Source organism: Astatotilapia calliptera, chromosome 14, assembly GCF_964374335.1.
Source record: "Astatotilapia calliptera chromosome 14, fAstCal68.1, whole genome shotgun sequence".
NCBI lineage: Eukaryota > Metazoa > Chordata > Actinopteri > Cichliformes > Cichlidae > Astatotilapia > Astatotilapia calliptera.
The window spans coordinates 21,527,033-21,551,500 of record NC_137435.1 but is presented as its reverse complement, the minus strand read 5'-3'; the positions used below and the strand labels follow the sequence as shown (position 1 = coordinate 21,551,500).

The 24,468-nt window shown below is 37.8% G+C and overlaps 1 protein-coding gene across 1 annotated transcript in view; it reads right to left on the bottom strand.

Annotated features, from left to right (window-relative positions):
• Positions 1–16,640, bottom strand: part of cwf19l2 (CWF19 like cell cycle control factor 2) — a 51,164-nt gene extending 34,524 nt beyond the window's left edge. The window contains exons 1-9 of the mRNA XM_026192193.2: positions 16,484–16,640; positions 14,481–14,591; positions 13,625–13,750; positions 13,179–13,292; positions 12,701–12,820; positions 12,017–12,110; positions 9,272–9,387; positions 7,935–8,469; positions 6,376–6,580 (exon numbers count right to left, since the gene is read on the bottom strand). Of these exons, the coding sequence (XP_026047978.2) occupies positions 6,376–6,580; positions 7,935–8,469; positions 9,272–9,387; positions 12,017–12,110; positions 12,701–12,820; positions 13,179–13,292; positions 13,625–13,750; positions 14,481–14,591; positions 16,484–16,576 (1,514 nt within the window). The 5' untranslated portion in view covers positions 16,577–16,640. The remainder of the gene's footprint in view (positions 1–6,375; positions 6,581–7,934; positions 8,470–9,271; positions 9,388–12,016; positions 12,111–12,700; positions 12,821–13,178; positions 13,293–13,624; positions 13,751–14,480; positions 14,592–16,483) is intronic.
• Positions 16,641–24,468: the final 7,828 nt, after the last annotated feature.

Below are 24,468 nucleotides of genomic sequence, written 5' to 3'. Positions count from 1 at the left end.
TCTCCATTGACTTTATATGGAGAGTTTTCTGACCTTGTGTTAGTCTGAGGAGATTTGCCAAAATTCTATAAATCCCACAACAATGATGGTGACATTTTCTGAAAGCCAGCAAAAATACCTACGTTTTGATGTATAATTTGTGGAAGTTGAGTGAAAATTGAGCAAGTAGCAGGAAGTTGTTCGGACATGAAGTGAAAATTGCAAAACCTTCAGTGGCACACTGGAAGCCAAGAGCATAGCAACCATAACAACACATGTATTTTGTGAAAAATCACAATTTTGCAACTCAAAACTTTAAGAGGCATAAAAGTAAAACAGTAAAAGATTTGAAAAAGCTGAATCATACCTGAATAGCCCAATAATTTGTGAACATTTTAAAATTTGAATGGTTGTTCTAGGTGAAAGTATGAGGAAGTAGTTAAGTTTCAAAAACAAGCAAATTTTAGCAGAATTGCTGAAGTTTCCCATTCATTTCAATGGGACAAATTAAAGGAAAAAAGCTTAATATTTTAAAAAGTATAATAGCAAAAAATAGCAAAAGTCATAGCCGGAAAGAGCAAAAATAGCAGAATAGTTTAAAATTTGAACGGTGAAAATCGGCTGAAAATTGTGGAAGTAGTTCTACGGCGAAAAGTGTACGGAAGCAACTTGAAGAATAATAATAAAGAACTAGAAAAATTTGCATTTCCTGCGAAAATGCAGTGTGGATGCTTAAAGCTGAAGCTGTATGCAAAAAGTAGCTGAAAAAGCTGAAAAGTTGCAGAAATTGTAAAAACTTTGCAGAAGCAAAATAAGTTTGCTAAAATGGAATAACTTAGTAGAACTGCAATATCTTAGAGGAAACATAATACTTGGCAGAAATACAATAGCATAGCAGAATTTAGCAGAAATATTGTAACTTACCAGAAACATGATAACTTCTCAAAAATACAAGAATTTAGGAGAAATAGTATAAGATAACAGAAAGAATATATTTAGCCAAAAATACTTAAACATTACAGAAACACTATGATTTAGAAAAATAGTACAACAGAGCAGAAATATTGTGATTTACCAGAGACACTGTGATGAACTATGAATATTGTAATTTTAAATTGAGACTATGTTTTAGCACAAATATTATAATTTGGCAGAAATACTATAATTTAGCAGAAATACTATATTAAGCACAAATCCTATAAAAAGCAGAAATGGTATAATTAAGCACAAATACTATATTTAGTAGAAATACTTTATTTTAGCACAAATCCCATAAAAAGCAGAAATACTGTACTATGATTTAGTAGAAAAACTATAATTAATCAGAAATACTAAATTTAGCAGAAATACTATATTAAGCACAAATACTATGAAAAGCAGAAATAGTATGATTAAGCATAAATACTACATTTAGCAGAAATAGTATATTAAGCACAAATCCTATAAAAGCAGAAATAGTATATTAAGCACAAATCTTATAAAATAGCAGAAACAGTATGATTTAGCACAATAGTAATAAGTTAAACAGAAAAATTGGAAAAGCAAAATGGACAGCTGAAAAAATGCTGAACATGCTGAGGGTCCCTCAAATATACTTGTTAAATGACAAAAATCTGCAAAAAAATTTATTACAGCCACACAATCACAAATATGTACACATGAGGAAACACACATGCACAGAGAGACCCACACACAAGATCCAATTCAGTCAACCAGTCTAAATATATTGAATTTAAATCTTAGAATGAGATCATCCCATTAAAAGCCTTTCTCTCTCTCTCTCTCTCTCTCTCTCTCTCTGTCACACACACACACACACACACACACACACACACACACACACACACACACACACACACACACACACACACACAGGGAGAGAAAAGTGAGTTTCTAGGTCAGCCTGGGAGCTGCTGAATTTGAATCCACCAATCAGAGAGCCTGTGCACTCTTTCCCTCCAAAACAGGTGCATCCTTTTTACACACGCAGCACAGAGAGACACAGGATCATTGCAGTCTATTTCTCATAATGACGACTCCCCTCAAACAAATGACCATAATTTCCTAACCGTAGGAGCTAGAACGGTCATTCTTACACCGTTTTGTTCAGAAGAGATGGGGGAATCTTCAAGTGTTGACAATTTATCATTAAAATATGAATTTTTAGAGATATATGACACGGATGACTTGTTGACTTAGAAGCCACGAATTCCCCAATATGCAAATTTGAATACCTGGAGCCCACATACATGATTGGCTGGCTGGGAAGCTGTGCAGGCCCTGATTTGTGGATTTGAATTCCTCAGCCCTCAGATATGATTGGCTGGCTTAGAAGCCACGAAGGCCCCAATATGCAAATTTGAATGCCTCAGGACACTTATTTGATTGGCTGGGAAACTGTGCAGGCCCTGATTTGAAAATTTGAATGTCTCAGTCCTCACAGAGGATTGGCTGCCTGGGGACCTGGCAGAAATATATAGAAATACTATTATTAAGCATAAATACTACATTTAGTAGAAATACTATGTTTTAGCACAAATACTATAAAAAAAAGAAAAACTATAATTTAGCAGAAATACTATATTAAGCACAAATCCTATAAAAAGCAGAAATACTATAATTTAGAACAAATAGTATAAAAAGCAGAAATACTATAATTTAGCAGAAATACTATGTTAGGCACAAATCCTATAAAAAGCAGAAATACTATAATTTAGCAGAAATACTATGTTAGGCACAAATCCTATAAAAAGCAGAAATACTATAATTTAGCAGAAATACTATATTAGGCATAAATCCTATGAAAAGCAGAAATAGTATGATTTAGCAGAAATACTGTATTTAGCACAAGTACTGAAAAGTACCAGAAATACTATGATTTAGCAGAATAGTAATAACTTATTGAAACACAAATGCACAGAGGGACACACAAACACAGGCTCTAATCCAGTCAACCAGTCTAACTATGTTCAATTTAAATCCTACAATGACATGCTGCCAAATAAGGGCAGGGTCCTCTCTCTCCCACTAAACACACACACACACACACACACACACACACACACACACACACACACACACACACACACACACACACACACACACACACACACACACACACACACACAGGGAGAGAGGACTAAGTTTCTAGGTCAGCCTGGGAGCTGCTGAATTTGAATCCACCAATCAGAGAGGCTGTTTACGTTTTCCCGCCAAAACAGGTGCATCTTTTTACACACGCAGCACAGAGACATAGACCTGCTTCTTTCAGTTTATTTCACATAGTGAGGATTCCCCTCAAACAAATGACCATAATTTCCTAACCATAGGGGCTAGAGCGGTCATTCTTACACCGTTTTGTTCAGAAGAGATGGGGGAATCTTCAAGTGTTGACAATTTATCATTAAAATATGAATTTTTAGAGATATATGACATGGATGACTTGTTGACTTAGAAGCCACGAATTCCCCAATATGCAAATTTGAATACCTGGAGCCCACATACATGATTGGCTGGCTGGGAAGCTGTGCAGGCCCTGATTTGTGGATTTGAATTCCTCAGCCCTCAGATATGATTGGCTGGCTTAGAAGCCATGAAGGCCCCAATATGCAAATTTGAATGCCTCAGGACACATATATGATTGGCTGGGAAGCCGTGCAGGCCCTGATTTGAAAATTTGAATTTCTCAGTCCTCACAGAGGATTGGCTGCCTGGGGACCTGGCAGAAATATATAGAAATACTATGATTAAGCATAAATACTACATTTAGTAGAAATACTATGTTTTAGCACAAATACTATAAAAAGCAGAAATACTATAATTTAGCAGAAATACTATATTAAGCACAAATCCTATAAAAAGCAGAAATAGGATGATTAAGCATAAACACTACATTTAGTAGAAATACTATGTTTGAGCAAAAATCCTATAAAAAGCAGAAATACTATATTAGGCACAAATCCCATAAAAAGCAGAAATAGTATGATTAAGCATAAATACTACATTTAGTATAAATACTATGTTTTAGCACAAATAGTATAAAAAGCAGAAATATTGTAATTTAGCAGAAATACTATATTAGGCACAAATCTTATAAAATAGCAGAAATAGTATTATTTAGCACAATAGTAATAAGTTAAACAGAAAAATTGGAAAAGCAAAATGGACAGCTGAAAAAATGCTGAACATGCTGAGGGTCCCTCAAATATACTTGTTAAATGAAAAAATCAGCAAAAAAATGCACAGGGAGAGAGAAGTAAGTTTCTAGGTCAGCCTGGGAGCTGCTGAATTTGAATCCACCAATCAGAGAGCCTGTGTACTTTTTCCCGCCAAAACATGTGCCTCTTTTTACACACACAGCACAGAGAGGCACAGGATTATTGCAGCCTATTTCTCATAGTGAGGACTCCCCTCAAACAAATGAAAATAATTTCCTAACCGTAGGGGCTAGAGCGGTCATTCTTACACCGTTTTGTTCAGAAGAGATGGGGGAATCTTCCAGTGTTTACAATTTATCATTAAAATATGAATTATTAAAGATATTTGACTTCTAATGCACCATAACTGAGTAGAGCGAAGCAAAAACTGCCTTGACTTGCCCTCAAACAACGCTTTCTAACTCTAAATCTATTTGGAGTATCGATATCATTCTTTCACCGTAAGAGACAGCAGGCTTTGGTGAACAATCATGGAAATTTTCAGGTCTCTGTGGAAATCCAACAAAAAGTTATGACGAGAGAAAAAAGTGGTTCATTTCCACAGTTTGAAATCTGAAGAAATCTGAGCGAAGGACAAATTTCCTACCCTCAAACAAGTCCAACTCATTTCAGAACGGTAATAGGTGAGAAAATAATTCTTGAATTGTGAGCGTCACGAGTGTCTGAAGATATACCGGGACAAGCCTCATGTCTTAACTTTGCTTCGTTAAGGAGATATGACGATTCGAATATGCCTCTCATTACAGAAATGCAGCGGTGATTTTGAACAAACTCTCCATTGACTTTATATGGAGAGTTTTCTGACCTTGTGTTAGTCTGAGGAGATTTGCCAAAATTATATAAATCCCACAACAATGATGGTGACATTTTCTGAAAGCCAGCAAAAATACCTACGTTTTGATGTATAATTTGTGGAAGTTGAGTGAAAATTGAGCAAGTAGCAGGAAGTTGTTCGGACATGAAGTGAAAATTGCAAAACCTTCAGTGGCACACTGGAAGCCAAGAGCATAGCAACCATAACAACACATGTATTTTGTGAAAAATCACAATTTTGCAACTCAAAACTTTAAGAGGCATAAAAGTAAAACAGTAAAAGATTTGAAAAAGCTGAATCATACCTGAATAGCCCAATAATTTGTGAACATTTTAAAATTTGAATGGTTGTTCTAGGTGAAAGTATGAGGAAGTAGTTAAGTTTCAAAAACAAGCAAATTTTAGCAGAATTGCTGAAGTTTCCCATTCATTTCAATGGGACAAATTAAAGGAAAAAAGCTTAATATTTTAAAAAGTATAATAGCAAAAAATAGCAAAAGTCATAGCCGGAAAGAGCAAAAATAGCAGAATAGTTTAAAATTTGAACGGTGAAAATCGGCTGAAAATTGTGGAAGTAGTTCTACGGCGAAAAGTGTACGGAAGCAACTTGAAGAATAATAATAATAAAAATAAAGAATAAAGAGAAACAGGAACTCAATAGTGTGGATGCTTAAAGCATCCACACAATAAAGTATAAAGAATAAAGAGAAACAGGAACTCAATAGTGTGGATGCTTAAAGCATCCACACAATAATAAAGATTACAACAACAATACTGTGAATGCTTTTCAAGCATTCACACTAATTAAACATTTCAGTGTTAGAAACGCAAGGTTATGCTGAAAACCCTGTTCTAAAAAGGTTTTGTCTGAGATTAGTATGTATGTATGTATAATACAGAGGCGAATAAGAGAGACGGAAATTCTTTTTTTTTTTTTTTTTTAAAAAGAAGACTTGCAGGGGGCATGGTGGAATTAGCTAAACTGCATCAGTCTGACTACTGGGAAACGCTGTGTGAAGGAGCTCATAACAAATGCTTTCACAAAGTGACTGATGTCCGACACCAGAAACATGGAGCAAACAGCATTGTGGCAGAAACTCCGCTGCAGGGGCCATTTACAGTTTTAGATACAGCAAAAAAACAAACAAACAAAAAACAGCATAGATAAAAGACAACTGGCTAAGCTTAGAGCTTAGTCTGTCTGTTCATATGCAACAGTGGTTAAGATATTATTAGGTAAGCTAGCATGTAGGAGAGAAAAATATGAGAATGTTTATAAATTGCACCTATTGCAGCTTTATGCAGTTTAACATCATAGAAAGTTTTGGTTTTTATGCATTAAAATAATTTTTAAAAAACTTTAAACCTTGGTGGTGCAGCAGGTTGAGGAACAGTTACAGTCTTCTCAGCATCTCTCTTGTGTTCCTGTTGTGGTTTATCAGAGGTGTCAGATTCACAGGCAGGACTGCTGCTCTTCTTCCAGGCTGGAGCTCTGCTGGAGTCTTCATCATCAGAGCTGGGTTTCAGGAACCCTTTGGATGGTCGTGCAGGAGGAGGAAGACGCTGAGGAGCTGGAGAGGAACGAACTAAAGATTAGGGACGTGCACAAATAGTTGACAAGATGACTAATCGTCTCTTCTGTCACTAGTCGGTACCAAACGTACCAGTCGCAGACTAATTGCAATCATTGTAACTGATGCCCAATGATGGTAAATAGTAGTGTCCTAAATGTTATGTAGCCATGTGCCGCCAGATGAAGCATCGTTGCTGAGAAACTTCATAAATTTGTTAACCTTGGGCTGACATTTTTATTGACATTATTATTGTTAATTTTTAAAGGCAAAAGAATGAGATCACAGACACAAGTGTGGAAAATGAGCTTTCGTCGAAGGGTGGATGGACTTTAGCATAGGAGGAGGAGTTCACTCGTTCAGGAGGGGGTTTAGAGTGGAGCTGCTGCTTATCCACATTGAAAGAAGCAACGTTAAGGTGTTTTGGTGTTTTCTCACACAGGATTAAAAATAAGACGGCCACCTCCTTTTGACTAAGGAGAAAATAAAAGGAAAAAAAAACAACCGAAAAACAAAAATTGATTACCCAGTGATTGCATCGTCAAGTGACCGATCGCAAGCAGTTATAATGGCCAAGTAGTCACTCAGAGGCAGCACCCTCAGCCTCTGGCGATCACTTTTGATTGTATAGGTTGCCTGGTGGGAGGAAACCTGCCTCCGAAAAAAATCGCGGTCCGACTCAGACTGACTGCAATCACTCTCAGCAAAGGTCTGCAGATCTGCAATACGTCTCTTTGCAAGAGCTGTACCAATGTACCTGCACATGTGATGTGACAATAAAAGTGATTTGATTTGATTTGAAGAGGTGACTTGACTCAAATGGGTGCCAACTGTATGACTCTGGTTATAATCCCATATTTATATGGGATTTATATTCCATATTTATACACCATATATGCCATTTTGTGGTTAAATGTGATTCTACAGCAACTACATCAGAATTTGTGGAGGAATTTCTGAATTTCTAATTCAAATCTATGAGGTTCTGGCTGGACTCTGCATGTGAATTTCTGTTTGTAGATGCCAACAGATTAGCATTTTTTTCCACCGTCTACCTTGTAAACTGACAGCAGACTGTCTTATCACAGTTTTAACGCCATCTCGATGCACTCAAGTTGCTTTGTAAACATCAGCTGACTGCGAGTGGTCGCAGACATGTTCACCGTCTTCAAAGCAAAGTGAATAAGATCACAAATTAATAGTGCATGGTCACAATTCTTATGGCCATGTCATGATCTCCAATTGCTGTTTTTCCTATAATGACTGTAGCATTATGTAGCAAATGTTCCCTAAATGGGATTAATATATTGATGCTTCTTTGTACATATAAGAAAAGGTCTTGACGCAAACTCACTTTCACCACTGTCATCATCTTCTGAGGGTTTGAGGAAGCGGCCTTGCAATGATCCAAGCGTGAGGGAGCGTTGATTCCAGCTTTGCCCAGAAGATGATGCTGCTGCATCAGTCCTACCTTTTTCTCTTTCTCCATCCCTACACCTATCCCCATCTTTCTCTCTGCTTGCATCTCTGCCTCGTCCTCTATCCCTGTCCCTCTCTCCTTCTCTGTCTCTATTCCTGTTCCTTTCTCTATCCTTTTCATTTTCTCTATACCTGTCTCCATCTCGACCTCGCTCCTCCTCTCTTCCTCTATACCCTCCCCTTCCACCGTGGTATCTTTCTCGGCTTTCCGATGACGAGTCTTTGTCCTTTTCATTTTTTCTCCACCGATCTCTGTCTTCCCCGTCCTCATCCTTTCTCTTCCACCTCTCCCTGTACTCCTCTTCTCCTTTCCTCCACCCGCCTCTGCTTGTGCCATCTCCTTCTCTTCTCTTCTGGTCGTACATAGCTTCTTCAGCCTCATCAAGTCTCTGCTGAAATTCTTCCATTGACTATAAAAAGACAGAAATACAAAACACCACAAGGCAAATGTTCTCAGTTCAGATCTTCAGATCACATACCTGAACTTTACTCTGGACCTAAGGCACATAAAACAAAAAGTGGCAGGAAACAATAGAGTGAATGCATAATGTATCTGGTGTATAATTTCCAGCAGGCTACTCTGATGTGTAAAAATTTTGTTGGCCTCAGATGCAGGTGACTCTGAAGGTATTTTTACTGCAGTTCAACATGAATCAGGCAAAAAAAGCAGCAGCTTTCTGGCTGCCTGACTAAGCTGAAAGTCAGCTGCGTTACTATAAGAAACAAGAGCTGCGCTGCTGACAAAGTTTTGACAAAGGAAACAGAAGTCATGCACACAGAAAAACACACACGCTCTATTCACACAATGTTCTGACAGTGAATTTTTTCTGCGCTGATAAATAGATGCACAAACGCTGAAACTGCTGAAAGTGACACAACAAAGGACACCAGGCACTGTGTGTGTGTGTGTGTGTGTGTGTGTGTGTGTGTGTGTGTGTGTGTGTGTGATGTCAAACAGCAAAGACACAGATTAATAATAGAACAAGGTGTCCAAGGTGTCTCTTTCCTCCCACAGTAGTGAGGGAATATGTGTGCATAAATCCTCGTCTTCTAAGTGCATTTGCTTTGACAGTTAAGCCTTTCTTACTAAGATAAACGTGAACGTCAGTCGATGTTTTTATGTCCAAATCTCAATTGTTATGCAGCGTCATCATCCGTTACGTGCAAATGTATGTGTGCGAATGTGTCAGAGCAGCAAAAGTTAATTCTCACTCCGTATCTCTCAGCCACCACATCACTGAGGCTGCGCTGTTCCCTCTCTGCCTGCTCCTTCATCCTCTGGTAGCTTTTCCTCAGCCAGCTCAGACCACCATCATTCACTACTGGGCCTGCAGGCATACACAGGGAAAACACATACAGTTAGGTTTTTGAATAACACATTTATTTTAATAAACATATTTTTTTTACATTTTGCCTCTGTATGCCAGAGGCAAAATTAAATCAAACAACCAAGGCTGTGATTTAAGTGCAGGCTCTCTGCTTTAATTCAAAGGGTTTTACAAAATTTTTACAAATCGGTTTTGGAACTGCAGTCATTTTTATACACAGTCCCCACATTTTCAAAGGCTCAGAATCATTAGGACAAATAACTGACAGCAGTTTCATGGCGAGGCTTCTACCCTCTTTGTTTCATGGCAAATTACACAGATGAAAGATTTGGAGCTGATGCAAAATGCTACAAAAACGACACAAACAAGCAGCAGCTGAAGGTGACTGCAGTAAAGGACAGGCGGAGCATCTCAAGGGTGGAAACACACGTTTGGTGAAGCCTACGGGGTCTAGACTTCACATGGTCACTGGGTGCAAAGGATTTTCCTTCAAAAATAATCCTGATATTTAAAAGTAAGCTAGTCTGTCCAATTCATTTTAAGCAGTTCAATCATATCTTGATTGTGAATTTTAACATCACTGTGGTGGGGTACAGATGCAAAACTACAAAAAAGGAAACAGGAAAAACTGTAAAATATAAATTTCATTTAAAAGTTACAAATGTATGCACACCTTCACATTTTCTTAAGATGGGCCGATTTGGAGTATTTGCTGGGCTGATTCTAGCCCGAAGGCCTTATGTTTGACAACCCTGTACCAGACATTAACTAGCATTATCTACATTAAACTCTACAGTAGATCCAGGTGGCCTTTCACTAGTGGACTTTTTGCACACACCATCATAGAAACAAAAGAAAACAAAACCAAAAACAAACACCTAATCCCAGGTACAAAGAAAAAAAATCCACAAAAAGCGAGTGAACAAAATAAGAAAGCCAGGCTGAGGCAAAAAGAAGAAGAGTAATAGAGACGAACCCAAGGTCAGGATTAGGGAGGTGGGAAAAAACTAGATAAACACATTTCTCAAATCTATGGGAAGTTAATGTTCCTTCCAACTTCCCAGAGCAATACGACATGACGAATGCACCGACCAAAGCCAAATGTCTCTCTGGTCAAGGTCAGCAATGAGCATTTTATTTCTTTGTGTTTGGGAGCACGCCACTGCTTAAATATCTGCTTCAAAGCTGAAGAGAGGAGAGCAAAAAGCTAAAACTCTGTCGTCCTTAAAGCACGCTGTACAAATATAAGACTACAGTCTTTTTTCTGTCTCTCTCTTTTAAAAAAGTGTGGAGAAATGAGGTGAACAACATTCCTCAACCACACTAAATTTGAATTAAACATGAATACTCCATGTATTTGTTTTTGTTTCATCCTATTTTGCTTTGCTTTCAATTCAAGTTTACAAGAGGCTATGCGAGCTCTCAAGGGGAGCTTCACTTATGGTATAGAGATCACAGACACGTGCGTACATATCTGAATTTGCTTGTCAGCTTAACGCAGCTCTCTCACTTTCTTTTCCCAAATCCCCGACTCAGAAGCCTTGCTTTTCTCTTCCTCTCCTGTCACACGGCCAATTTTGTTTTCTGTCTACAAACATGCTTTTTATTATTTTCTTTTTATCTTATTCTACCTTCTTCTGCACATTCAGAACACCAGCAAAGTCTCTGGCTAATTAAAAAACAAAAACAAACACATAAAAAACCCTCCCAAAAAACAATGCAAACTTACAGAAACTCCCTTGAGTAGGACTGTGGCTCAAAGAAATCAGTCTTTTTCAATGTGGGCAGGTTCAGGGTGAAATATAAATGTGGGGTTGAGAGGGTCACTATTTGTAATAGTAGGAATGTTCCTCTGAGGCCTCAGATTGTAAGAGTATCCAAATAAAATATCCATCAATTAAAAGGCATGCAGGAAGGGAAGATGTTAAAGCCCCCGCATAGTATTTTACAAATCATTTAGTACGTTTATTTACAATACTCGAAAACAGTATGTACAAGATCTTTCCTAAATCAAGATAGTTGCTTCAAAGGATGAGAATTAAATATGGAACTCAACTTCCAAGCCAACATGAACAAAGGTCCTTAAAGTACATAAAAAGAGAAGCTGAGAAAACACAGGAAAAAAAAGTGTGATATAACCTCAAAGACAACACTACTAAGTAGGCCCAGTTTTAAAATCAATGTACATTTAAGGGACTTATTTTAAAGCCAACATTTCAAATACCAATTCGAGCGAATGGGCAGTATAGTAAACCACGGATTTGTCAAATGTCTCATTTACTTGAGCTGAAGCCCAGCAGAAGGGAGAAGGATGGAAGAGAAAACATGACAATCAAGGTCACATGAGCAAGAGAAGACAGAAAACGGGACAAACAGGTGGAACATCTGAGTAGCACACTATTTTCAGTGTTAGGTTACTCTAAATTATGTACAGAGTATAAGCTGCTCTTCACTTCAATCTAAACCAATATAACTAATGGATATTCATGTTCGCTGATGATAAAGTGAAACAAACAAATACAATTAAGAATCAAATTATATTCTGAGGAGATGAGACAAAAATCCTCAAAGAATAGTTTACATTTCGCAATCATAAAACTGGAAAACTCAATAGAGTCTAGTATGTTACCTTTTCTTGCTGCAGAATCAGTCATCTCCTCTGGGGGCAGTCCAGTTCCTCCATCTTTCCAGTATGGGTTTAGCTCTAATTTGTGCAAACCAGCCTAAGAATTATAAACACACATAAAAGAATATCTTATATTCATTTAAATAATCCAACAGGAGCACAAAAACAGTAAGCGGTGACAAACGAACGTCTCACTCACACTGATTGGGTGAGAGGTTCGACCCAAGCTGCAGAGAAACAATTTGGACATAAACGATCTCTTTAATTTTCTTAACAGCAGTTCATCAAAGCTACTTCTTACTTGACTGGCATCCTGTTAGGAATCCAAGGACGTGCTGTGCTGAGCAGTTCTCATAATTCACTGTAGGTTTTCTGTTACACCCTTAAAACAATTAATGTGATATGTACATTAAACTGTAGCTATGCCACGCACCACCAACAGTTAATGCTCAACCTGTGAGCATTAACTGCAGTGAATATTTTGCAGTTATAAAGAAAGCTACACTCATCACACGACCCAGCTCCCAGTAGTTATGACAAAGCAAGCAAATACTAGAAGGTTCGTTTTAATTTGATGATTCAGAAACTGCATGGTATGCTGAAAAGATTATTATGATGCGATGCATTTGGGTAGTGTCACTCTGCAGCCAGAAACTAAGTGGGGGAAAAAAAACAACACACACAAACCTGTTCAATGGCCTGAGCCTTGGCTCTCTCTTCCTCTTTCTGACGTTCTTTCTCAGCCCTTCTATCAGCAGTGGATGTAGTCTTCATTGCCAGGAAGTCAAAAGTCATCCATTCGTCTCTCTGCGGCGTGAGAAAGACAGTGGAGAGTTAAACGAGGAAAATACACAACTTAACACATAACACGTTTCCTCTCATATACAGCAAACAAAGAAGTGAAAAACTCCAAAAACATTTTCAAATTTGCTACTTTACGGAAGTAATTAATGAGTATGAGTACAGTTTAAAAGCAAACAAAGCTTGTGTGCACGTGTAAATGCTTTCATATCTCTATAGACAGCATCGCCTCTTATAATGAAAAATGAAAAAGGAAAGGTCATTATCATTCAGGAAACCTGATTCTACAATTAAAAATACCTTGAAAAATTACTTTCTGAGTCTAATAATTATTTAGTAAAGAAAGACTTGTTGAGGAAGTGACCTGGACATTCTGTGTTGGGCTGACGTCGCTCTCTGAAGGTTTGGACTCACTGGGAACTTGCCAGGCTTTAGTCTGTGTCTGAGGCTGAAGCTCAACCCACTCATCTTCAGAGTCCTGACACAGAGTCAGAGGAAATAAAAGGAAAAGAGAATAAGAGAGGAAATGATAACAAAGAAGGGAAGCAATAAAAAAAAAAAAATCAATCAAAGAGTGACAAGAGCTGCAGTCTTCTCAATCAATAGCATTGCCACTTGACAGGGATGTCACTTTATAACAAAATAAACATGCTTTGATCATTCAGAAATGTCACAATATGAAATCTTCAACTACAAAGCTCAACGATTGCTCATTTATCAGATATCAGCTTTAAATCGGAGATAAATCTTCAGGATTTAACTTGAGGCCACGCTTAAAGGAATCCTGCAGTAAATGACTCTGTAATCTACCTGTGAGCTGTCACTTGAGCCATCTCCTGTTTCTGCCGCCTTCTTCTCTTTCTTGGCCTTCTTCTTCTTCTCTTTCTTCTTTTTTGATTTCTTCTCTTTCTTTTTTTTGCTCTTGACAGAACCCTCCTGCAGCAGATGCAGAGGGAATGATTATTTTCTCTTAACTTCACCTTAAGTTTGTTAGATAACCATAATTTGTCAAAAATGTCCACAGAATCATTTCTTAATCATAAAAGATATGCACGTGTGCTTTTCCCCAGGTTAAAGTTCTCCAATAAAGAACAAACACAGGAATGTGTCTCCAACAGTGATCGACATCCATTTCCAAAATGAAATGAATAAAGAACTAAATAAATACACTATGAAATAATAAATCGTCTAATTAATTAACCAAAATTGAAAATAGATAAATAATTGTATAAAATGTGTCATTAATTACACCTTCAATAGAAAATTAATTATTTATCAAATGCATAATTAATCAAATGTACTGATTAATTGTATTTAAAAACATATTTACCTATTTAATTATTTCATGACGTAAACTGCTCCAACACAGAAAAGTGCACACAAATCAATTACACAAACCTACTGTAAAACTTAAGAAATGATTATACTGCAAAGATTTCCCCAGTGTACCAGCAGCCATTACTTCAAGGAAATAATAAAAGTTTTATTTTGTTGTAATATAAGTATTAAATTAAGTATTAAATGTATTAAAAGTATTAAATCTGTAATATAAGTCTTAAAAATACATATTTTTACGAGGCCAGTCATATTTGAGCAAATGCAGTAAGGATGGTTCATGCAACTATCTAAAGGCACTGTCTGCACGAGTATAAATGTTCCATCTTACGTCTTCTATCTGCTGCAGCCTCTCGTTGACCTCAGGGAGCATCCAAGTGTCCTCCCCTCTCTGCCTTTTCAGCTCCTTCCTCCTCTGTTCCTTGTCATACTGCTGCTTGGCCTGGATGACAAAATGGAAATAAACACTTCAAAAGTTTTACTAGCATTTGCATTGTGACATATATTTATTAGACACTTTATTAGGTACACCAGGGGGTTGGGAAGCGCATCTGTAACCGGAAGGTCCCCGGTTCGATCCCTGGGCTCTCTGTCCTGGTCGTTGTGTCCTTGGGCAAGACACTTTACCCTAACGCCTACTGGTGTTGGCCAGAGGGGCCGATGGTGCGATATGGCAGCCTCGCTTCTGTCAGTCTGCCCCAGGGCAGCTGTGGCTACAACCGTAGCTTGCCTCCACCAGTGTGAGAATGTGAGAGTGAATGAATGGTGGTATTGTAAAGCGCTTTGGGTGCCTTGAAAAGCGCTATGTAAATGCAATCCATTATTATTATTATTGGAAGAGTAAGTCAAATAACCACACGTTACAACCAAGGTATGCAAAAGAGCATTTCTGAAGCCACAACACATTGAACCTTGAGGCTACAGTGGCAGAAGAGCACACTGGGTGTCACTCTAACTAAAAACAAGAAACTGAGGCTGCAGTTCACAAGCTCACCAAAATTGGACATCAGAAGTTTGTAAACCGTCTCCTAATCTGCTGAGTCTTGATTCTTGCCATAACAGAAGAGAATATGGTAAGAATTTGGTGGAAACAACATGGGAGCATAGATCCATCCTGCCTTGTATCACCAGTTCAGGCAGCTGGTGGTTGTGTAATTGTGTGGGGAATATTTTCTTGGCACTCTTTGGGCTCCTTCATAACAAATTAGCAATGTTTAAATGCCACAGTTTAACTGCATATCACTGCATGTGTTTTTTATCCCTTTGTGACCACAGTGTGTCCATCTTAAGAAGGCTGCTTCCAGCTGGATGAAATACCATGTTACAAATAAAAAATATTAACACGTCAATGAGTTCACTGTACTCCGATGCCCTCCTCAGCCACCAGATCTCAATTCATGTGTGTTGCTATCACGTCAATAAGGACCAAAATCTGAGCAAAGTTTCCAAGACCAGTTCAGGAAGATGCAGAGCTAGCCTGATGCGGTGGCCAGAAACCGAAAAGCTGACATTAAAAATTATTAGAATTTGACAGCTCAATATCGAAAAGGCAGTCCCCAAACTCTTTGTTTTGCTTATTACACAGGAGATGAGGGCTGAAGTTGTCAAATATTTAAACATTAAACGGCCTTTCAGTTTATGTTTACATGTGTGACATTGATTAATCATTTCTATTCCACTTTAAACTCAGTATAATAAATCAGGTGGCACTCTTTGCTTTAGCCACCTCAATTACGTGTGAGCAAAGCAGATAGTGTGGCTCATCTACTGGAGGCATCATCAGGTGCACTCTGTGGGAGTACCTCCATCTGCTAACAGTGTAAACAAAGCTGCACGGCAAAAAGATAACGCCCAATCGACAAACTGTGTATATATGTGATTATAACAACGAGGCCGTCCTAATCTTTAAAACGGGCAGCGCGAGTAGCTGACACTGTGGCATATATCATCTGTTAAACACATGTCTGCTATCTACCTCATTCAGTGTTTGCCTTCTCTCTACGAGCCTGACAGGATCTGCCTGTTCAGATACACAAATGTCATCGGGTTATTGTGAAGATACACAAGTCCTGTTAGCTTTCCAACAGAGAAATGGGGACCAAAAACGACACAAAGGTGCCGGTTTATATAACAAGTACGGATAATTCCCTGAAAAGAAGCTGCTGTGTCACAAAACACTCACACTAAGAGTTAACATGACTGTGGGTGTTAGCCTACTTAGCTTGCTAGCTTTCCTTTGAATAAAACGCGTATGATTTAAACCAAAAATGATGGCAAATAAACAAATTGAGATTTAAACAGAGAGATACGGTTTCGGAAGCTAACATTTCGTACCTTCTCTAGCGCCTCTTGTCGTGCCTGTCGTTTCTTTTCTTTCCTTTCATCGATGCTACTTGTACTCTCAAAACTGAGTCCGTACTCCGCCATAACAACGCCGTCAATGTTTTTGTAAAGTGTCGTAAAGCGTTGAGGTTTACGACTACTGTCGTTTTGTGGTTGTTGTAGTTCAAAAAGACGGCAGTAATTTTGTCGTCCAATGTTTTCGACTCAATTTTTTCTCCTTATCCTATTTCATTATATATGGACACTTATGATTTGGCACAATGTTTCACCTGACAGTTAACATTTACAATGACAATTTAATTCACTTCAACAGAATGTGATTTTAGTGTCTACAATGAAGATAGTAATCATAAATACAGACTGTATTTACAATCCACAGTCATTCAGCTAGGTGCTGGAAATATTCCCCAGATTTTGACCTATATTGACATGTTATCATCACACAGTTGCTGCAGATTTATTTGCTTCTTGTTTATTACTGAATTTCCTGGAGGAACCCATCCAAGGGATTAATAAAGTTTCATCTAATCTAATTATGCCAATCTCCTGTTCTACCACGTCCCAAATGTGCCCTACTGGAGTTAGATCCCATGACTCTGGAGGACATTTGAATACATTTTCATAATCAAGAAACCAGTTTGACATCATCTGAGCTTTGTGACATGGTGTGTTATCCTGCTGTAGGCGGTCATCAAAGGATGGATATAGTTTGGTCACAGAAGAAATTCGATATGGTCAGCAGGAAGACTTAGGTAAGCTGTGACAACAATGCCCAGCTGGTACTAAGAGGCCCAACGTTCGCCAAGAAATTACCCCTCATGTCATTACACCACCATCAGGCTGAACTGTTGATATAGGTAGGATGAATCCATGCTTTCCTGTTGCCAAATTACACCACATCCTCTCAATGTTGCTGCAGAAATTAAGCGACTTCCTCCGGCAGTTCAAAGACCTGCAGTGTGGGGTTAGGTTAATTGAGGATTATAAATTGCCCATAGTCATAAATGTGAGTGCAGATGGTTGTCTGTCTCTCTGTGTTAGCCCTGTGCAGATTGGCCAGGGTGTATCCTGGCTGCCTCTCGCCCTATGGTAGCTGGGATAGGATCTAGCCCACACGCAATCCTGATAAGGATAAATGAAAGAGAATGGAAGGATGAGCAGTCGAACAAGTGTCCCTAGCAAAGTGGCTGGTGAGGAAATCAATCAAGGTTTGTTATTGTCTTATTCAGATCACACATATGACTTATGGATCAGGAAAGGACTTGCTTTCAGTAGAAATGTCTCTTGACTCCTGTGAGCTGATTTAAATGTCTTGCAGATTCCCAAATAAATAGGCTACACCTAAGGGAAAACACTAAAGCTTTACATGTCTCAGAATGTCAAGTGCTGAAACTGCTGTCTGACACAACCACTACTGTACACTCACATCTTTTCTGTTAATGTTTTCTCTCACATGCAGCCTGTTTTACTTAGTCAATAAACCACTATCAATAAAAGCCTCCAACCCATCCGCCGTCTCAGCACCTAATGTGTTTGTCTCTGTGGGTCCCGGAGGAGCTGCCGATCAATTACTGACCTGACAGAGGAGCCACATGGAATAACCACGCTTCACTCCACAGACATCAATAGCCCATTATCCTACAATCCACTCGATCTTTTAGCTGCCTAGTAAAAAAAAAAAAAAAAAAGAGATAGTTTTGAAGGTGTTTATAGAAAAAGAAGGAGTTGTTATTCAATTATACTCCAGCATTAGTGCATTATACCATCAAAATTAGAGAGAACTGAGCATAAAGATATTTTAATTAATTAAATCCATATTTATCTTGAACTAATCACAGCAGTTATAAGCTGTGAACAAGGGAATTGATAACATCTGATATTTCTCATTTTTCCAAACATGAAATGATATTAATCGCAGGTACCAAATGAAATAAACCTTTTCATTGTGCTCTGGCTTCGCCTGTTGTTTGTACCTGAAGCACCTGAAATACTGGGAACAAGCTCTTGTAGGGAACCAGTTCATGATTCCCATCTCTCATAGTGATAATAATAATGTTAATAATAACACTGTAACAGTACATAACAATGGCCTCATATACTCATAGTGAATATGTCAGTATGCTGTGCTGTAGTGGCTACACCGAGCTGAGCAATTCGAGAACTACACACAGCTGTACTCTCATGCATGGGTACTGGATACATGCCTTCATAACTACTTAATTTGACGCTATAATCACAGATGCACCATATTTAAAATGATAAGTAAATCTTTCTATGTCCAAGACAATATGTCCAGACGTGATTACAAACTACCCAGATAACATTAAGGTAATGGAGCAGTGCATGTGGTAGTATGGCTTTCAATACTTTACATAAATTACACTACTCACACTACTACACTATACGACATTATATAAATACTCTACTCAAATATTGTAGTCTGTCAGAGAAACTCCTAAAAGATATAGCCATACTGGGAGTTGTTTCCTCACTTTTTTCGTGGCATAGCTCTGTAACAACAAAGGAGGGCCTTACAGGGTCTGTTAATTAATGTGGCCTTAAGAAACACAAACACATTACAGGGTGCACATATTATTCAAGTCCGTGTATGTGAGGAGCAGGATTAAGAATTTAAATCTGGACTTAACAGGGAGCCAATGAAGAGAAGCCAATACAGGAGAAATATTTTTTCAATATTTTCTCAATTTCTAGTCCCTGTCAGTACTCTTGCTGCAGCATTTTGGCTTTTCAGGGAGTTTTTAGGACATCCTGATAAAAATGAATGAAAAGTAACCTAGTCAGTTTTGAAGATTAACAATGGCTAACACTGAGAAGTGCTGGTTTTCTAACACTGGAATATTTCTAACATTTTGAGTTATTTTCCAGTGTTAGAAAACCAGCACTTCTCAGTGTTAGCCATTGTTAATCTTCAAAACTGACTAAGTTACTTTTAAACATATAACACTGTCAAAAGTGTTAATTTAACACTCAACAGTGTTGTATTTAACACTCAGAGGTGTGGACCCATATAGACACTCTCCAGTGTTAATTTAACACTGGAGATTTTGCTGTGTGGTTATAAAGGGCTGTGAGGCATAGGAATTTTTTCTTAACTGCATTCTTTAGTTGTTGATTACAAGAGTATTTCGGTTGCCTAGTCCAAATCTTTGAAACACGTTAGTAGCTTTTTCTAAAACTGTCTTTCATCAGAAATTGAGAATCACTCTTGTCGTTCTTTTTCTAAAAGTAGAACGGGAGGCAGACTTTCAGCTATCAGCACCCTCACCTGTGGAACCAGCCCACAATTTATTTTCAGTAGACAGAGACTCTCCTCTTTTAAATGAGACTCAAAACTTTCCTTTATTTCTTTTCCTTAATTTATTAGTTGGAGCTGGATCAGTTGACCCAGACCTATCCTTTAGTTATCCTGATTTAGGCTGTGACCACTAGGAGACTTCCAGTGATGCACTTAGCACTTCGAGTTATGTCTTTCACTGTCAGCATGTTCATATACCACTACTGCATGTCATTAACATTTGCCTTCTCTCTTCCACAGTGAGTCTTTGGTCCTGTCTCCCTCCCATAACCCTATAACCTGATTGGAGCAGATGGTTGTTCCTCCCTGTGCCTGGTTCTGCTGAAAGTTTCTTTGTGTTCAAAGGGAGTTTTCTCTTCCCATTGTTGCCAAGTGAGTGTTTAGAGGGGATTATGTGATTGTTACGGTTTACTCTTGATTACTGTAGGGACTTTACCTTACAATATAAGATGACTGTCTTGTAAATTGGCGCTACATAAATTGAATGGCATCACATCAAATTGAACTTGGATATAACTCCTAATCAAACCTAAAGAAATCTCACCCAATTTGGACATCCAGCACAATCATAGCGGACAAACTGGTTAAACTGAAAGATACTTTTATCCTCGGTTCTTAGGAGGAGATGGGGATATTGCTCTTTGAATTTTCCTTCACTCTATACTTTATTCAATAAAATGTTAACATTTTGTTAAACAATGATTACTTTATTGTTTTATGTTATAAAATAAATTTAATGTCTAAATATGTATTTCCAACTTTTTTTATCCTAACCATACGGATGGATAGTTATCTAAAAATAAAAATATCAAGAGCGTTATCAGGCAGCTCCACTTTGAAAATATGAAGACTGACAGATGATTAAGTCTAGGGTGTGCCCTAAATTATGTGTGAGTGTCATTAAAGGCATCTTCGTGTGACATTCCAACATGTCACACCCCTGGCTCGACGGGAAAGGCAAATTATGGATATCACACATGATTTATCAAAACGTTAAACTTGTCATCGCTTGATTGTTAATGTGTGTATTGTGTGGATGGGTGTTTCTGTGCTGTGTAAAGCTAACAAAATTCAGACAATCCCAGATGGCCTAGAACAGTGGAAGATAGCTGAGCAATTACCAAAGTAACAAACATTTTAACAAAATCCTGGAAGGGGATATAGAGGCCTGAGAGCCATCACACACATTTATTTAGAAAAGAAACAGTCAACATAATAAGTACAAGTACACAGTAACAATCAGTGTAGACAGCTGTTCTTAAAAAAGTCAAAGAGGAACGGCGTAGAATTGATTTGACCTGGATTTTCTCTCTCTGTATGTAAAGAAATCCAATTAAAAATAATGTGAAACGAGAAAAAGCAATAATAAGAAAACACCAATGATATGTAAGATCTTATAATGTGTAAATTCAGGCATTGAGTGTCATTTTAAAGATTAGCATCATTAACACAGTTTTGGAATTATGTGACATCAGGAGGACAGGACCCCCTGATTTAACCTACCATAATGCTTTGTGTCATGTTGTCATGGTAATACTAGGTAAAGAAAACAAAAAGTGAATAGAACACATTTAAAAGAGGTCAACAAGACTGGCAGCAGGAAGAGAGGAGGATTTAAAGATGAAAAACTTTTCAGGATTTCTCTTAACTTTGGATATTTTGCCAACACAAGTCAAGACGGAAACCTGAAGGCAGGTGGCAGGATTACATCTGAACAGTGTTGGTCAAGTTACTTGAAAAAAGTAATCAGTAACTAATTACTGATTACTTTCCCAAAAAAGTAATCCCGTTACTTTACTGATTACTTATTTTCAAAAGTAATTAATTACTTAGTTACTTAGTTACTTTTTAAAAACACAATTTACAACCTGAAGAGGTGATAAAGCGATAGATCTTTCAGCCCAATTCTACTTTTTCTGCATAATCCATCATACAAAATGTAATCAAATGGAAAAGTCTCTTTTTTTAAACTTGTTTTATTAGTTTTAATCTTTTAACTTTATGCATCAAGCAAAAATGTAATTATATGCAACATTCTCTGACTTGAATAAATTAGTTTAACATTTAAACCTATTTTCTACACATTCCAGCACATAAAATAAAATATGTTTTGTGTTTACACTCAGTCTTTCAAATAGATGCAAGTAAAACGCAGCAGAAAATAAATAAAGTCAAAGACTAGCGGTCCTGTTGCTCTATTTTCACCTGTAAAGCAGGACTGTGGTAGGCGGAGGTTTACCCTGGTGCAGGTGTGCCGCGGTCAGTTGAAGAATCCGCGAGTTTCTCTGTGAGTTTCCCATTACGTCATAGCGCACTCGGTGCTTGCTTGGAAGTTTAGGGGTTTTTTTCGCTGTAAAAAGAAGTTTTCTTCCCACGCACGATGGACGCTAATGTTTTTGTCACTTTTTATGGAATCAAACTCAAAGTAAGGTCAGTACTTCCACGCTTTAAACGCTGCACGCTCATACTCTCTCCCACAATCGATATGTGAACCATTGTTGATCTGCACACAGCTGTTGTCACGAACGGCGCACTCGCTTACTGTCATGAGACATTCTCGCAAAAAATCACGGTTTTAGTAACGCAGTAACGCAGCGTTCCTGCGGGAAAGTAACGGTAATCTAATTACCGTTTTTGCAATAGTAATCCCTTACTTTACTCGTTACTTGAAAAAAGTAATCAGATTACAGTAACGCGTTACTTGTAACGCGTTACTGCCCATCTCTACATCTGAAGACAGGACACATTAAGGTACTGGATAAGGAGAAGAAAATGTCGAGACATGATCATCAATCAAGTCAAAGAAACAGACAGCAAAACTGTGAGTAACATAACACATAAAGAGCACTGGAAATTAACGGATAATTCAAAGTAGCTTAGTACTGGTTAGATGCAATTATATTAACGGTGGAGAAAAAAATTTATACTGAACTAAAGAAATTTTACATTTGATTAGGTCAGGGTCTAAAGCTTCAGATTTGGGTTCAAGTTGTCTTAAAAGGCATGAAAAAATGGATATGAAAAGCTTGTTGAAGAAATCGTGTTGTAAGAAATGAGAGCTAATAGATGTGGCAAACTGAAAAAAACCTAAAGATTTTAAACACCTCAGTGTGCTACTACTGTCACAGAAACTGCAGTTGGAAAAACAAAGGGATGATTCACACAGTGTGTGGAAAAATGCATTATTTTCTTAAAAAGCACAAGGATTTTGGTCGATGCTTATGTGTTTTAAAAATAACTTCTTAACTGACACACTTGACAAACTGACAGCAGTTAACACAATGTACCACTAAAACACAGCAGATATTACTGAAAATGGGCCTCTGTATTAGGGGTGGGCGATATAAACGATGTACGATAGAAACGATATAAATTTGGCCAACGATAGAGATTTTGACTATACCGCGCTATCGCGAAAGCGCATGTTGATGATGTCATCAAGCTGCGCCTGTTTTGGTCAAAAGCATGGCAGCGGCTAAAACCATTATCATCTGCAAATAATGCCAGGCGACAGTCATAGCAAAGAGATGAAGCACTTTTGAAATATGGGGAAAGCCGAAAACTGCGCTTCCTCCACTTCCGTAACATTGATTTATTAATGTTGAATTCTCTCGCAGCTGTTCTATTCCCATGTTGTTGTAGTATATTAATAACTAACCTCGTATTGTGGATGAATAATAGCAAATGACTGGATGAATAATCTCAGTTGTTCTCCTGACTGAAGTTTGGCCCGTGTATAGCATCCTGCTATGCGATTGCATTTGTCCCTGACCACCAGAATCCCTCACGTTAACTTTTATCGAGTGGAGAAAAAGTTGGCGTTCATCCTCCAGCTTCATTGTGCTAATGTTATGCTAACATAGCTGTGTCGCTAGCAATCACGTAGCACAACATTATATACCAGGTAGTCCAACTTCAGTAACCCTGCAAACGCCACTGCTGTTTAGTTTTCTGTCTTCATTTATGTTGGAAGTGGTAGCAGAGCTGTACGTTTTAATTAGTTTCAAAAATCTCTCAGTCAGAACATGGTATGAAATGGTTAGTTGTAAACTAGCAAGCTAACTTCTTGTTAACTTGTAACTCCGTTAAATTTAATAAATTCTGTTTTCATGGATGTAAAACTTAATTGTTACACCCGATAAAGCAGCAACGCTGATCATTTTATTAAAGATGAAAGAATTTAGACCGTTTTTAACTCTTAGTATTCGTTTGACTTTGGGACCTGACTATGAGGGGGTTTGGACCCAGATTACTCCACGAAGCTCCTCACTACGGCAGCCATAATGCTCTGACAATCCATCAAGCAGTGCAGCTTACCAAAGTTGTACTAAAACATTTTTTAACAGATTTCTGCACACAGAAATCGGTTCGAGGTCAGTAAGCACAACCAGAATTCATACATAAGGCACACTCTCGATTTTTGAGAAAATTAAAGGATTTTTAGTGTGGAAAATACGTTATACAGAAGAAAAATATATATATCGTTACCGCACATGCTTAAAATTATATCGTGATATGAATTTTAGGCCATATCGCCCAGCCCTAGTCTGTATACAACTGTATATATTCCATTGAACGTCATTATGAATTTCAATATTTTTAGAAAATTAGTCGTTTCTACGTCACTTCAAACTTTTGAGCTGTAGTGTAGATTGCAATG